Genomic DNA, 17,415 nt, shown 5'->3' with positions numbered 1-17,415 from the left:
TATATATATATATGTATATGTGTATGTATGTGTATATATATATATATATATATGTGTGTATGTATATGTGTGTGTGTGTGTGTATATATGCTTATGTATATATTCTGAAATTCTCCTGACTTTGAACAAGTTAAATTAATATATTTTCCATAATTTTTATAACTAATGTATATTCATTTATCTTAATATATTTAGAGGAGCAGGATTTTGGACCAGTAAGATGGTACAGTGGGCGGGGCTAACCACAGTTTTGAACTAATCATTTTTGTTAATATTTTGATTTGGACATTATTTTTATATTTTCTGTTTTCAAATTTATTTGAATAGCACTTTTCACAGTATGTCAAAGCAACTTTACAGAAAGTCACACTGTTGTCTATATACCTTATATTTTTTAGTGTTTAGCACATGTATCTGTGGTACAGTGACTCGGGCACGTGGCTGTGCATTCAAGGTAATTAAGACACTTAAATGTTGATCTTTATTGTTCAATTAAGAGATTTAAATGTTTTGTTGTAAACGAGTCAGCAGTTTTCAAAAAGTATTAATGAAAATATGATCAGTTGTCGCTGGTGAAAAGTCGGTTCTCAAGCACATTTCTTAGTGCTCAAAAGTTTTTAATGGATGTAAATAATCCTCAATTTTGTTCTAAGCAAGAGTAAACAATTCTCAAGAAGCATCAACGAAGATACGATCACTTGTCTTAAGTGAAAAATGACTCTTGATTCTTTTTGCAGTTGACTCCCAGCATCAGGGAAAAATATGATCAGTTTAAGCAGCACTAAATATGAATCATTGCTGTTAAGGCTTCTTCGGGATGTATATTAGTTTAGATTAGAGGAATACTGCCTGAACGTTTCATGTACCTGTGTGGAGTCGATTCCTTTGAGTGGAATCCGACTCTCGATACTCAGTGCCTCTGAAATGAAGAATAAATTCTTTTTTTGGAATCAACTCACAGCCATAGGAAAAAGGTTATAAATGGTTTAACTCAAAAATCAGCATGCAGTTTACTTATTGCCTTGGTTTGCTTTGCATGTACATTGTGTCAGCTTATTCTGTGAATTAAAATATAATTTCAGGATCTCATAAACAGATTTTTTGCATTATTATTATTATTATTATTATGTAAACCTTTGGGTTTTTCTCACAAGCTGATGCTTGATAGTCTTTGACTGTGCACTGCATGCAAGCACTCAGTCTGTGTGATTGTGATGTAAACTGACTCTGACGCTTGTGAAGATCTAGAATGTTGTAGTCGTGGTGGCTGTTCTGCATGCGTGTGTGTGTGTATGTGCTGTCTGCACACAAGCGTAATTGTATGATCATGCATTGGATTGCCTTGCACTACTTCTGATCTTTCCTCTCTGATAAACGCACTGAAATGCACATACACACACATAGAAAACGTCTTTCTTCTGCCCCAGTTCTGTCACGCTGCCTGTGAAGTTCCTGCGCATCGATGGAGGAAAAGGAAAAGAAACTCTTCTGATGGTGTCAACTGGCCCCATTTTTTAGCGTTTAGTACAGCGCCTATGAAACCTGCACCCACCCTCCCCCACTTTATACGGCACATGACTGGCGTTTCATTTGAACTGAGAATCCCTGCTAAGTTTTAATTAATCAAAAAGCACAATGCTTATATTATCAGCTGATCGTTTTCATTTTGATTACGGGCTGGCGGGTGGGAAGACTGATCCTCAGGAGGAATGGGCCCCTAACTGCAGGCAGGCTGATGCTTATCGGTCTGTTTGCAGCGACAGGAGAGACCAGCTGCCTTCAAGCAGTGCCGGCCCTCAGGTTAAGGGCTTAAGACACCAGCAACTTCCCGAATCCCTCCTGTGGTTCTTCTTATCTCTATCAAATGCAATCTTGCTTAGATAAAAGGCATTTGTTTAGGGCCTTTATTTATCAAAGCTTGCCACACTCTATGACTCTGAGGTGGAAAATATTCTGTAATTCACAAAAACAAAGAAATGGGCATGACAGCCGTGCACTTGTGTGTATGTGTTAACTCGAGGAACATAAACTAGACTTTTACACCATCTGAGTGCATCTTGTCTGTGCAAAACTTATTGAAATCAAATGCATACTGAATCTTTTGTGTTGTTGCTAGGCCGTTGCTATGTGGTTGCTATGGTGTTTGGTGGTTACTAAATTGTCCAACCAAGTCTTTGTGATATTTCTGATGCCATGAACCCCCAAATATGATGCTTCCCTTGCAGCAGTCCTAAAATATAAAAACTGAATATTTTATATACAAAATATTCTACATCAAGAAAGAAGTATAAAAACCCAATCAATATGTGTAAAATATTATATATTAACATACATACAACGTGTGTGTGTGTGTGTGTGTGTGTGTGTGTGTGTGTTTATATATAGAGCAAGTTTAAATTATTATATAATAAATTAAATTCCATTTTTGAAGAAGTATAAACACCTATTTAAACTGTGAAAAAAAATTATAATACATACATGCGTATAAAATATTTACACAATTGAAATTTGTGAATACTTTTTTCTATTATTTATTTACTTTTTTCCTCTGAACCTAAGTGAAAATGTAAAATATAGTATATAGTAAATATATGTAATATATAGAGTTTATATTATATTTAATTTAATATATTTTTATGACAATATAAGTTTAAAAACCCATTTAAACTGTGAAAAAAAGAGAAATATGTGTAAGATGTGTTTATACAAATATGTCAAATTTGTGTGTGTACACTTTTTTATGATATTTGCTGCCTGGTTTCTATGAGGCAAGAAAATAATTCCTGCAGCAAGGTAGATCATCAGAAACCCAAAACCCTCAGAGTACAACCAATCTTTCTGTCAGACTTCCTCAATATCAGTGAAAATGTTCAAATCTAGTCGTTCTCACTGAGAGAAACACTTTCACGTACACACAGTTATTCACAATTGTAAACTCCTACTTCTCCAAGCCCACTGTTTCAGAGCAATAACACAATAATGGAAACCATTTTCCCTGTAACAGATTCTGGAAAGACATTTATTTCACTTTAACCTCCATGTGTTAGAGATGTTCTCGGTAATGGTGCTGGTCTGCCAGCCTGCAACGTACAGTATACGTCCTATTTCACCACCTACTGTACAACTGAAGTGTGAAATTCACTCTCCTACTCTTCTCTTTTTCCGTAGGGAGTTCGGTTGGCGAGATCCTGAGTTACCTGAAGTCATTCAGATGTTGCAGCACCAGTTTCCCTCAGTTCAGTCCAACGCAGCGGCATATTTGCAACACCTATGCTTCGGAGACAACAAGATTAAAGCTGAGGTAAATCTAATTTTATATCACTGATCAAAGCACTAGCCATTAACGATCATGTCACATTTGGCACATTTGTAGGTGATACAAAGCAAAATATGTTTAGAAAACTTCTTTTTTTTTTGTGTCCGTGTAGAAGGTAGTTAGTCTTGAAAGTGGGATCTGAATGCTGGATTTTTCCATATCTTCTGGCACAAATTTTGTATTACCTTGGGAAAACTTTTGCTGTGGAATACCTACCGAAAGATTTTTATTGATACGTGTTGTTGCGTGAAATTAATTCTTCTACATACCGTTAACAAATAATTCACCCCTTTATTGAAATTTGATCCCAGGTCTCTGATGGTAGATCTCCCAGCAGTAAGTTTTCACAATTATGAAGAGTGCCTTGGATTCCACCAGTAATTATGCACTAATAGCACAGCCAAACAATACATGGAAAGCTGCATATTGACAGCCGTTCTCAACACAGCAGCTCTATAATTGTATCCCAGAGGCTTAAGAGAAGCTTGCAGGACAAGGAAATTAAATTTGGAGAATAAATCTGCGGGAACGAAACAGCAACAGAGGGAGAGACGAGCTAGCCGACAAACTTTTAAATGATATTTAATGAAGAAGAAAAAACCGTGAGAGCCAAATTAGTTTATCCAGCAATGAGCTCCACTTCAAACCAGCATTTTTCTCCATCTGAAAAATGTCTTATTTATTAAGAAAAGACACTAAATGAATCCCCCTGCTTTCTTTGATCCGCCTGTTCATCAGTTTCACCACACACTGAAATCAACTTGTTTCATGTTGTTCTCATAAAATATTTGGAGTAATGTTCCATCATAGCTTGATTGATTAGATTTGGGCCTATATATTCAGCTGCTCTATTGTGTGCTATTTTTTTCTTGTAAATAAACAAAAAATTGGCATATCATTTTCATCTGTGGTTCTCAACTGTTTTTTGTTCTCTCTATTAACAACTGGTTATAAAGTGCATTTAGAAAAGCAACATGTGCCAAACCATCTTCCCAAATGTATAATTACAGTTGTTTATAAATCTGTTGCCAACAAAAGGCAAGGTTTAAGATCTTCCTGCGGTTTTCCAACCAAATAAAAGCTTTATAGTTTAATGTTTGAAATCAAATAAATTAAGACATTGTAATTTTATTATTTTATATTTTGTTGTTGTTGTTAAATACGATTTTTTTTTATTTTACAGTAAAATAATATTATTTGCAATCCTGCATTTCATAATTTAAATGGTGATACATCAAAAATAATATTTTAAACAACAACAATAATAATGATTATTATTACTGAATATTCATATTGAATGGGGAAGACCTGAAGAAGTCCTGATGAACACCCAACCTGTCCGTATTGACACCTGCCTTATTTAGTTAGCTTCTGCAGTTATGAATTTGCACCAGAATAATTTAGATTTTGATTGGATACACATCCATTAACTAAACTATAATGTTGACAATGAACTAAGATGTTTCTCATTGCTTTGAAAAGTATGTGATTCTATTTATTTTGCATTTTACAATGTATTTAGCATTATTCTTCCCTCCAGTTCATGACCCAATCAGAACAGACCTGCAGCCCACTTTTAGGTTGTGACCCAACAGTTGAGAACTACTGCTCTGTTTCATCCCACTGTCATCATATCTGAGGTCTCTAAAAAGGTCGAATTCAGGGTTTATGGACTTAACACATCCAGTACATTCTGCAACTCATTGTATGCAGCAAGCCTGTGTTGGTGCAGTGTCTTCTACATTATTTTGTAAATCATTATATCCTGAGGTTTTCTACCACGTCTTCAATGTTTCTGCAGCCTCATTCTCGGTTAGGTGCAGTTTACCAGATGCAGTAAATGTCCAAACCCAATCATCATTTCTTTTAATTCTGTCTGGAGTGGGACTGAACCTCCGATGTTAGTTTATCCATCTGAAATGACATATCAAGGACTGCAGAAAGAGTGCAACAGATGAATTATGGAAGATATCATTGAAGTTATCTAAATGATACACGTTGTGGTGGTACCGGACCAGTTGTGTGTGTGTGGGGGGGTTGCTTGGTAAAGCAGTACAGTTAATTATATGTGACAGTACTGCAGCAGATGGTGCCGAAGCCCTGAACAAGTTATTTCACCCCTGCCATTCTTTTCCCTCAACATACATATCCGTAAATGCTTTCACATTATGGAGTGGATAGTGAAAAATGACACCAGTCAACATCACAATGGTTTCAGGCCTGGTAATGTCTTTTTTCTCTTTTTCCCCCACTGTTTTTGCATAATATACCAGTCAAACTACGAGTGATTTATTTGAGGGTTTTTAGTGTAACAAAACCATGCAGCATGACCAGTACAACCAATTCTGAACAAATCACTCTTATGAGATGGCTCTTTTTACCAACTTAAACACATGCTTACAATGTTATATTGTACGTAAAGAAATACTTCATCCAGAAATGAAAATTCTGTCATCATTTACTCACCCTCATGTTCCAGAACACAAAATAAGGTATTATGAAGATTGTTGGAAACAAACCGTTTTTGTTACCATTGACATTTCCTGCGGTTTTCCAACCAAATAAAAGCTTTATAGTTTAATGTTTGAAATCAAATAAATTAAGACATTGTAATTTTATTATTTTATATTTTGTTGTTGTTGTTAAATACGATTTTTTTTTATTTTACAGTAAAATAATATTATTTGCAATCCTGCATTTCATAATTTAAATGGTGATACATCAAAAATAATATTTTAAACAACAACAATAATAATGATTATTATTACTGAATATTCATATTGAATGGGGAAGACCTGAAGAAGTCCTGATGAACACCCAACCTGTCCGTATTGACACCTGCCTTATTTAGTTAGCTTCTGCAGTTATGAATTTGCACCAGAATAATTTAGATTTTGATTGGATACACATCCATTAACTAAACTATAATGTTGACAATGAACTAAGATGTTTCTCATTGCTTTGAAAAGTATGTGATTCTATTTATTTTGCATTTTACAATGTATTTAGCATTATTCTTCCCTCCAGTTCGTGACCCAATCAGAACAGACCTGCAGCCCACTTTTAGGTCGTGACCCACCAGTTGAGAACTACTGCTCTGTTTCATCCCACTGTCATCATATCTGAGGTCTCTAAAAAGGTCGAATTCAGGGTTTATGGACTTAACACATCCAGTACATTCTGCAACTCATTGTATGCAGCAAGCCTGTGTTGGTGCAGTGTCTTCTACATTATTTTGTAAATCATTATATCCTGAGGTTTTCTACCACGTCTTCAATGTTTCTGCAGCCTCATTCTCGGTTAGGTGCAGTTTACCAGATGCAGTAAATGTCCAAACCCAATCATCATTTCTTTTAATTCTGTCTGGAGTGGGACTGAACCTCCGATGTTAGTTTATCCATCTGAAATGACATATCAAGGACTGCAGAAAGAGTGCAACAGATGAATTATGGAAGATATCATTGAAGTTATCTAAATGATACACGTTGTGGTGGTACCGGACCAGTTGTGTGTGTGTGGGGGGGTTGCTTGGTAAAGCAGTACAGTTAATTATATGTGACAGTACTGCAGCAGATGGTGCCGAAGCCCTGAACAAGTTATTTCACCCCTGCCATTCTTTTCCCTCAACATACATATCCGTAAATGCTTTCACATTATGGAGTGGATAGTGAAAAATGACACCAGTCAACATCACAATGGTTTCAGGCCTGGTAATGTCTTTTTTCTCTTTTTCCCCCACTGTTTTTGCATAATATACCAGTCAAACTACGAGTGATTTATTTGAGGGTTTTTAGTGTAACAAAACCATGCAGCATGACCAGTACAACCAATTCTGAACAAATCACTCTTATGAGATGGCTCTTTTTACCAACTTAAACACATGCTTACAATGTTATATTGTACGTAAAGAAATACTTCATCCAGAAATGAAAATTCTGTCATCATTTACTCTGTCATCATTTTCCAGAACACAAAATAAGGTATTATGAAGATTGTTGGAAACAAACCGTTTTTGTTACCATTGACATTAGCTATGTTTCCATCACCCTGTTTTTATGCACATTATGAAGTATCGCATCAGAAACAAGTGATGGAAATGCCGAATTTAGAAAAAAAATGGTGGTTTTTGACTTGGCGAAAAAGGGTTAATGCGAATAATGGGAGATGGAAATGCATTTTGCGAATAAATTCATCCATGCGCATCAAAAAAGTCATGTGACTTTGCGCTATGGGAAGGCATAACCTGACTAACCAGTGGACCGATCTCGTTGCACAGCATGTGAAATGTTGTTATGGTCATTCTTAAATGCCCGAGTCTGTAGTCAAATTATTTCTGTATAATTGCCTCCTAAACTGTCTTACACAACTGTGTTCCAAAACAGCAGGCATCCGCCTCTGAAAGCAATTTATTGTGTTTCGTCTGCTCGCTCTGAGGTGCAAACAGTTTATTATATATGAAATTATGATGTTCAATTGCTTCTACTTTTCTTAGTGATATTTAGTGCCAGTTTATCAGGAAGTGACGATTTTGTTCTCTTTGACTCGTTGGATGGAAACGGTGCTTATTCGCAAATGTTTTATGCGATATTCCAATTTTTAATTGTTAAATTCAAAGTTAAATTCGCAACTTTGGATGGAAACACAGCTATTGATGTTGAGCATGAAAAGAGACATTCAGAAACAAAATATCTTATGTTCTGCAGATGAAATACAGTCGTACAGGTTTAGAACAAAATGAGGGTAAGTAAATTGACAGAATTTTTTTGTAAATTGACAGTATATATTTTTGAATCACCAAAAAAGTACCTGCTCACAAGAATAATTTGTTTGATCATTTGATTTGCTAAAAAGAATCAAAGAATCATTCCGGAATCCGTGGAATGGACTTGTCGCACTGTATGGTTTTGATTCACTAAAAAGAGCCGGCTCAAACTAATAATTTGTTTGATAATCCTTTGGACTGTTCCCATTGTATGTTTTGATTCACTAAAAAGAACCGACTCTTAAGAATCATTTATTCGGGAATAAGTTGGACTGGTCGCACTGTATGGTTTTAATTCACTGAAAATAACTCACTGGTTTGATGATCATTTAGACCCACCAGTTGCATGGTTTTGATTCACTAAAATGAACCTGCTCATACAAGTCCTTTGTGCATGAATTGGACTACTCTTGACGTTGTATGTTTCGCTTTGTTGATTGAGTAGCAGTGTTTTTAAAATAGTGCATAAAATACTGTCATAGTATTTTATTGCAGTATCCTGTCCTCGCCCATCTGAATTGGTCATCCGAACTTCATTTTCTCGAAATACATTACGGAAGTCAAACGGGTTGTGAAGGCAGTTTCATATTGACATTTTTAAAGATAGATGTAAAGGAACTTTAGCCAGACAGGAGCTAGCGCACACACTGAAGCAGACTCGGAAGGGAAAGGAGAACGGCTATCAGATGACAGAGCAGTTTCTCCCACAGCAGAGGTGGGGAGAATACTGATTAGCCCAGCATTTCAGCCAGACAGGCCGAGCTCTGATGTTTATAGTCTTCCTGCTGAACTACTGGCCAAGTGCAAAGGCAGCTCTTTCTCGTCCTCAGCTGGCCACTATTTATAGCAGGTGACTCCAGCAAAGCTCCCCAGGTCCATGTCTTGTGCAGGCCGCCTCTGGCTAAAGTTCAGCTTTATCAGCCCTTTTGGAGGGAAAATGTAATCCGTCAATATCCATCTGCAATGTGCGCTCTAGAGTCAAGAGCAAGCACTTCCGTCCTGTCTGCTCATGCCTCTAATTGAATATCTCAGCATCTCTGCTGCTTCAGGACGATGTTAAAACTCAGTGAATTTCTTAGCTGCTCAGAGTTCACAAAAAAGGAGTTCACTTTTCAAACAAAGTGGCCACCATTGGTTCACCAGCACTGCTTTTGCACATCTTCGCGATGTCTTCCTGCTTTTATCCTCTGTTGTTTGTCGCTTCCAACCATCTGTTGCTTCCAAACATGCTGCGATCACGATCATTTATTGTGCTTCCTCTATATAATGTTTTGTGTACTGGGGCTGCATTCTCAGAAGTGTGAATCTCAAAACATGAATGAAACAAAGGCTTTTGTGTGGTGATGCACATGTCTGTCTGCCTCTCGGGATGAGCTGTGCCTTTGTTTTCCTGTCAGGTGTGGTTTGAATATGCATGCTGTACATGCAGTACAACCCGAAAACAGGAAGAAACAGGATGAGAAGTATCCTCATGGAATGGACTATTAGATCACTTCTCACCTTCAGACAAAGCCACACAAAGAAACATGTTTGTAATCTCCATTGGAGTGAGTGGCGATGTGAAGCCAGAGCGCTGATCTGTAGTGATGTACTATTCAGAAGCACATCTGCCAGGGCTGCTCCTACACTCATCTTAAGCTAATGCAGCAGGGTATTGTGTATGCCAGTTGGCAGCGGGACAGGAAATTGGAAATTCATAGTGCAATCACTTGATGAATCTGCAGATAGACACAGGTGTGACTCTCTCTTAATAACTTAGCCCTGCTGGTTTTATGTCAATTCGTTCAAAACGTTTTTGGCTTGCTCTGTGTATTAGTCTGTAAGGGCTCAAACTACAATGAACTAAGCCGCCAAATAATAACCAAGGAAGATATTGTGATTTTTATTGACAATGAAATAAAAATGTCTTATTCTTTATTCGCTCTCATGTTATTCCAACCCTGTATGATGTTATTTTGGGCTACTTTTATAGTGCTTTTTTTACTTTTTGGAGCTTGGCAGTAAAAATCACCATCCAATTTCATGTTTTTTTATATAGTATTATAGTATGAATTTATATTTAAAATTAGCTTTTACAACATTAACATTTCTAATTTTCTTTTACTTTTCAGCTATTATTTATTTAATTTGTATTTATTTTCAGCCTTATTTTAGTTAATAAAAACGCTTTCTAATAGTTTTAATTTTAGTTAACAATTACAAAACTGATGGAAAACAGTGGCTCAGACATTCTGCCACATATGATAAAAGGTCATACGGTTTTAGAATGACATGAAGATTGGAAAATAACGGCAACATGTTCATTTGTGAGGAAACTATTCCTGAAAAGATTATAAAATGGCACCGGATATCAAAATGAGAAGGCTGAGGGTGAGTTGATGTCAATCTGTGTTGTTTTTCCATAGCATTCAGTAACTTTCATGGCTTTTTGTAGTGTGGTCTCAGAACCTCTAATGAACTTGGCTGGCTTTAATTGACTGTAGTGTAGAACAGCAAAGCTCTGTTTATAGAGATTTACTCACACCTCTCAGTCTGTCTGAAGAGTGATTCATTTTCCGGCTCCCTTTAGTATTGATTTTTCAAATACACCGGTTATGGATTCAGTACCTCCTATTTGTTCATTTATCCTCCAGATGATCTCATAGGCTGACACTAAGCTATTTTGGTGTGACTTAATACTGAATTCAGACTTTTTTTTTTTCATTTATATGAGGCAGCACTGCTGAATGTCAGAAAAGGAAAGGTCAACATTTTGAATGTCTTCCCATGAGTTGAGCCAAGGCCACCATGTTCTTACTGATCAATAATTCTTGATTAGATTGATTGAAGTTGCATTCAAATCAGGAGTTCAAGTTCAAAATATGAATATGAATTAATTTTCAAAGCCCTTTTCAGCTCACTGGAGTCACCAAGCATTCTGAGTCTGAATTATATATATATATATATATATATTCTTCATTATTATATGAGTTTTCCTTCACTATTTATTTATTTGTTTGTTTGTTATACATTTATTTATTTGAACATTGTTCTTGTCATGTTACATTAAAACTGACTTGAAAACTTTTTACCGGGTCATTTTGCTACTTTTTAGATGCCTTTTATGTAGATTTTATTGTTTTACCCGTGTTCCGAACCCAGACTTTAAGTCTTGAAATATGAAAATACACATCACCCATCACCCTCTATCTCTCTGTTTCTCTCAGATACGGAGGCAGGGTGGTATTCAGTTGTTGGTGGACCTGTTGGATCACAGAATGACTGAAGTACACAGGAGCGCCTGTGGTGCCCTGAGGAACCTTGTTTACGGCAAAGCCAATGATGATAATAAAATCGCTCTGAAAACCTGTGGTGGGATTCCTGCGCTGGTCCGCCTGCTGCGTAAGACCTCTGATGTGGAAGTCAGAGAATTGGTCACAGGTAAGAACTTCTGCTGGCTTTGATATGCCTCTTTTTTCAGTTTGAGTTTTATTATAGGAATTTTCTCTGTCACAGTGTTTCATGTCTGTGTCAGATCAGTCATTGATTCTCTGTATATTTATGCTTTAGTAATTAATTACCAGTTTCAGACTCTTTTAAAAAAAAATTATGAGTAATGGGGATCTTCGCACCTAAACCAGTGCAGTCACACAGTTAAGTTCAACTGGGTTTTGATGTTAGCAGGAGTGACATTTTCTTTTAATTATAAGTGCAGAGACCCCAAATTTGCTTGTCTAGTGATCTGTTTCAAAGTGAAAACTCCTGAAATTCTTGCTTGTGGATGTATTCATTATTTTCTTTTATTATTTATAGAGCAATGGACAGTGGAGGGATGTTTGAATATTAGATGACTTCATTTCTTTAGTACTTTAATATTTCCAGACTGTCCTGACTTGTGTTGTCAAAAGTACCGATGTCAGTACCAGTCGGTAGCTCCGGTACCAGACGAGGTTTTGTTCATCTCACACCAGGAGCATTTCAGAAGTGAAGCAACAGGATTCGCAAGACCACGTGATTTGCCTGTCCGACGTTGTTTGTCTTGATTATTTGTGTTCTAACATGGCTAAGTTGGCTAAATGTGTATGTTTTGTCCAGTTTAATTCTGTTTCACATAACATTTCTGGCCTCCTGGCAAGGATATAGTGATGTGAAATGCGATTGGGAGTCTGCACAGGGTGTTTATTTTGAAACTGACAGGATTTGTTGACTTTTATTTTGTATTTACTGTGCGGCTTTGACGTGGCGTTCATCATAAATAGGCCAGTAAACGTGCCTTTGCGCAGCTGGTGTAAACACAAGCATTGAATAGAGTGGCCACGATCAGCTCCGGTGGCCGCGTCGGAGTCGTAACGCGCCGCAGACGCGTGCAGTGTAAATAAGGGGGTAAACACCTCTGATTGGCCATTGGGTTCACGCGCTCAACAGATATGTCTGTGATGCATTTTATTTTATTTTGTTTTTTGCTGTGAAATCTGCTATACCCAATTCAGGATGTGTACTACAACTTTTCATCCTTTAATTTAGCAATGCTATAGAAAAATCTGCTTTGTTTGTTTTTTTCCCCCTTCATCTTTTAGGGATGAGGTACAGAAAGAGATATTTTCAGCAAAATAAATCACCTGTCCCCAAAAAAAACCCAAAGGCTTTGCATTCCCAAACATGTTTCTAAATTGTTTCTGTAACGGAATGGATAGACTTTGGAACGAAGCCACGCTGGAAATGCCTGCTATGCGCTGAATTCAGATTAACATATAAATTAAAAGCATTGCACACAAGGCACTTAGAGACAGAGACTTCCTGTCACAAATTAATCAGCAAGCTGGAAGCCTCAAGGTCTTTGGCTGCCCAGAGGATTCTCAGCCTCTCAATCTCAAGCAAAGCAGCAAAGAGTCATGTTTTGCCTGCCTATTTGACTGCAGAAATGTGCTGTTTTTTGACATACAGAAAGTAGATGTAGCCATATGGACCCAGTCAGACCTGATGGTCAGGTGTCCTGTCAGCCTGCTGCCAGCGTCTGCTTCACTTCAAAGGCAAGTGAGGTTTATGCAAAGCTTTTCCCAGAATGGGAACGCCGAGGGTGGAAGAAAGAGACTGGACAATTCTTTCCATCTTGGAATATGTACAGAGACGGGATGAAAACCAATGCATTCAGTACTCCTATCTTATCTATCACTGGCACTGCCTTTCAGTGGCTAACTTCATATCTCTCGGACAGGCAACAGTTCATTAGCATTAATCTCGCTCTGTCACTGTTTCCCATGGTGTACCTCAAGGATCTGTTCTTGGTCCACTTCTGTTTCTAATGTTCAGATCATTCTAATGTTCAGATCATTCAGCTTCATGGTCTTAACTTTAATAGTTAAGCTGATGATACACAAATCAATCTTACTGTCCTTACTATCCTCAAACACAATAAGCCTTACACCACATTTTGACATATAGTTTTCCTAAAGGAAGTGCTTAGAAATTCTACAGAGCCCATGCAAAAGATAAATAGACGAGTGTTTGGCTTTGTGAGCACGAGCATGTTCTTTTATGAATCACATGACTGTGGAGAACAGATGGAATATTGGTCTACAGGAACAGGAAACTTGCAAGAAACCCAGACAACAGAACATCCCCTGAGAAACTGTCTGAATCCTTTGGCAGCAAGAGGTTTTTGAATTGCAATATGTAGTGTGATCGTATGCTGAAATTTGGGAGGTTTCTTGCTTAGTTTGCCTAATTCCACTTAGCGTCTGGTTTTTGTATCTTGCTGCAGTGCTCTAGCATACGGCCCGGCCCCAAATAGTGCACTTGATGTAGAATTAGAGTCTCATGGCCTTTTTTTCTACCCAATTGCATACATTTACACTTTAATGTTCATGAAAGCATCTATTTTGATCAAAATACAAAAAAACAGTAATATTCTGAAATATTTCAATTTAAATTTTATATATGTTTTAATATATTATAAAATGTAATTATTTCTGTGATAGCAAAGCTAAATTTTCAGTAGTCATTACTCCAGTCTTCAGTGTCACATGATCTATCAGAAATCATTCTAATATGATGATTTGGTTCCTAAGAGACATTTCTTATTATTCTTATCAACGTTGAAAACAGCTGTGCTGCTTAATATTTATATGAATTTTTTTTGGTAAATAGAAAGTTCAAACAAACAGCACTTATTTGAATTATACATCTTTGGTAAGATTATAAATGTCTTCATTGTCAATTTAATGCATCTTTGCTACATAAAAGTATTAATTTCTGTCAAAAAACAAATCTTACTGAACCCAAACCTTAACAGCATCTGGGATGATGGTTAGACAGTAATTGAAAAACTTAGTAGTCCTTTGTTAGAGAATAGAGCTCAGAGAGTTGTAACCAATGCCCTTAAATGATTGGTTTGGGATCTGTCTTAAAGGGTTCAATCGTTGCTGTAGTCTATAGATGTCCATTATTGTTGGTGATAGATGACGATCTTAATCCTAAAATAGGAAGAAAACCGTTAAATATGTAATATCTGCTGATACAATAAATTGAAAAATTGGCAGAATACATCAATGACCAATGTAGTGCAGATGCGTTGTGCATCTCTAATACTTAGGGTTTGGGGTTTGTTCAAAACCCTAACCTTATGTTTGAGCAAATAACTAAGTGATGTTTTAGCTATAATGTTAGTTTTTCCACTAATTTATTAAAACACTGTAAATTAATGACTTTTCATTACAATGGGAAAATTCAACTGTTTATATCTGTCTCAGTCATGCAGTCAGGTGAAGATGTCTGTGGGATTTTTGCTCATACAGTGAGAGACCCTGGTGAAATGAAGCAGTCTAAATCTAGGCCTGTGTTCTACTGGCATGAGATTTGATCTTGGTCAAAGTCACCACTGACGACAATTAGGTCCTTGTAGTGCTCTAGAGTTGAGCCTTCCTCTCTTTCTCTTTCTCTTTCTTTCTCTCTCTCGTTCCCTCATGAGAAGTGGTCTATGACTATAGATACTCTCTCAGTTCAGCAATCAAGGTTGTTCTTCCCTTTTCAGAATGCATGCTTTTTTCAAAGACTTTAGAAAGTGAAAGTCAAGAAGAAAATGAGCCACGAAAGACTAGAAGTAGAGTGACAGCAATAAGAAGCACACACCTATATACACAAATATATATTAAAGGTGCAGTAGGAGATCTTGGAAAATGCTAACTTTAGCCTGATAGCACTGAAAGCGAACGTCCCACCCTCCCTGCAATTGCCGTCCAAAGCCACGCCCCCTGAACGCATATACGCTCACAGACCAGAATACCAGAGACAACATTACTACAATAGGCTACATCAGCGGTTCCCAATTCCAGTCCTCTTTTATACTATAAATTAAATAGTATTTATTTACAGAGGTATATTATGTCACACTTCTCTAGTAAGTTTCGTCTGTGTGTGAAGACGCTGCGCAGCGCAAATCCGTGAATGAATGTTCCGAAGTGAAGTAAGCTTCAACGGATTTCCCCTGCTCAGGGAGTAGGGAGCAATAAACACTGTGTAGGGATCATATCGATCAGAACACAGTTCATGCCACATAGCTCACTTCTAACGAGCTGGTTATCTGAATCAGGTGTGTTAACTAAGCGAGACATGCAAAATATGCAGAGAATGGTGCCGCGAGGACTGGAGCTAACAAAAAAATGTTTCTGAAGACAATCACCTATTGCACCTTTAAGATGCACTTTATTTTTAATTATAAGAGTTGATGCGGCCATTTGTAATTTGAATGTGCAAGGTTTTCGGTATCATCCATTTCCAGTTATTTTTAGATGTACAAAACAACTTGTTATTCTGCTTGATATTGCAAACTAGTAGTTCTTATATTATTTTAATGTATTTTTGTAATTATAAACACATGGTTTGTAGCACAAATAGTTTTACGGTTTACAGCACTTTGTTATTCCTCTGCTTATTTACATATAGTGGCTAATAAATCAAAATCTCCCACATTCAAAGAAAGTTGCTTACTTCCACATTGAAAGGTGGATGGAATTTTAAGACGGATAACTGATTATAAGTTTCTTGTGGCTGATATGATAATTTTAACTTTTTTTGCACTTTAACCCTTTTAACTGAAACAGTTTGAATAAAATAAAAAACTACTGTGTTTACTCAAAACTTATTCTTGCTAGATGCTGATTGAATGTCAAAAAATGTACTGCTTAGAGTGCAAAAATTGTATCATTTTCAATATTATATTGGAAGTAATAATTATTTTAATTAAAGGTTTTCTCTCAATTAGCAATCATTATAAATAAGTATTAGCAATCTACTGAATTTCTATTACAGTATAAAACCTCATATATTTAACATACACAACTGTTCAAAAGTTTGGGTCAGTAAGATTTAGCCAGTAAGGTTTATTTTATTTATTTATTTATTTTAAAGAAATTAATGCAAAGATGCATTAAATTGATCAAAGGTGATAGTAAAATAGTTATAATGTTACAAAAGATATATATTTGATATATGATGTTCTTTTGAACTTTCTCACTTTCATTAAAGAATCCTGAGAAAATCAAAACCATATCACAGTTTCCAGAAAAATATTAAACAGCACAACTGTTTTCAACATTGATAATACCAAATCAGCATGTTAGAATGATTTCTGAATGATCATGTGACACTGAAGACTGGCGAAATGGCTGCTGAAAATCCAGCTTTGCCATCACAGGAATAAATTACATTTTTTTAAATATATTAAAATAGAAAACAGTTATTTCAGATTATAATAATATTTAACAAAATAATCAATCCAAACTTTGGCCTACAGCAACTCTGAAGCAGTTGCAGGAATTTATGACAAAGAGTGGTCATTAGGAAGCATGGATGGGGCGAAATCCCATCAAATTCTCGAGGAAAATCTGCTGCCCTCTGCCAGGAAGTTGTCAATGGGAAGAAGATTTACCTTCCAACATGACAATGACCCAAAGCACACAGCAAAACTGGCAACACAGTGGTTGAAGGAGAAACAGATGAATGTCCTTGCATGGCCTAGTCAGAGGCCAGACTTAAACCCCATTAAAAATCTGTGGAATGACTTGAAGACTGCAGTCCACAAACGGACAACATCAAATTGAACTGAACTTGAGCAGTTCTGCAAAGAAGAGTGGGCAAATATTGCAAAGTCTAGATGTGCAAAGTTAGTAGAGACAGAGACATATCCCAACAGACTAAAGGCTATAATTAAAGTAAAAGGTGGTTCAACAAAATACTGACACAATGGGGTGATCCTTTTTCCAATTCAGTGATTCTAGTTTTTTATTTATTTATTTATTTTCTGACATGTTGGTGTTATGTCTTTCACTTGGATGTTATAAGCTGCACTGAGTAAATACAG

At 36.5% G+C, this 17,415-nt stretch overlaps 1 protein-coding gene across 4 annotated transcripts in view; it reads left to right on the top strand.

The window, feature by feature from the left end:
- The window catches only part of LOC107716425 (catenin delta-2-like), a 316,783-nt gene that overhangs the window by 234,761 nt on the left and 64,607 nt on the right, over positions 1-17,415 (top strand). For all 4 annotated transcript variants that reach the window (XM_016522876.1, XM_016522879.1, XM_016522878.1 and 1 more), the window contains 2 exons: positions 3,169-3,301; positions 11,285-11,498. In XM_016522876.1, the coding sequence (XP_016378362.1) occupies positions 3,169-3,301; positions 11,285-11,498 (347 nt within the window). The remainder of the gene's footprint in view (positions 1-3,168; positions 3,302-11,284; positions 11,499-17,415) is intronic.

The sequence above is a fragment of the Sinocyclocheilus rhinocerous genome, unplaced genomic scaffold, assembly GCF_001515625.1.
Source record: "Sinocyclocheilus rhinocerous isolate Xijiao unplaced genomic scaffold, SAMN03320098_v1.1 scaffold360, whole genome shotgun sequence".
In the NCBI taxonomy this organism is placed as follows: domain Eukaryota; kingdom Metazoa; phylum Chordata; class Actinopteri; order Cypriniformes; family Cyprinidae; genus Sinocyclocheilus; species Sinocyclocheilus rhinocerous.
Note: the sequence above shows the minus strand (reverse complement) of the source record. Positions and strands in the feature narration are given on the sequence as shown.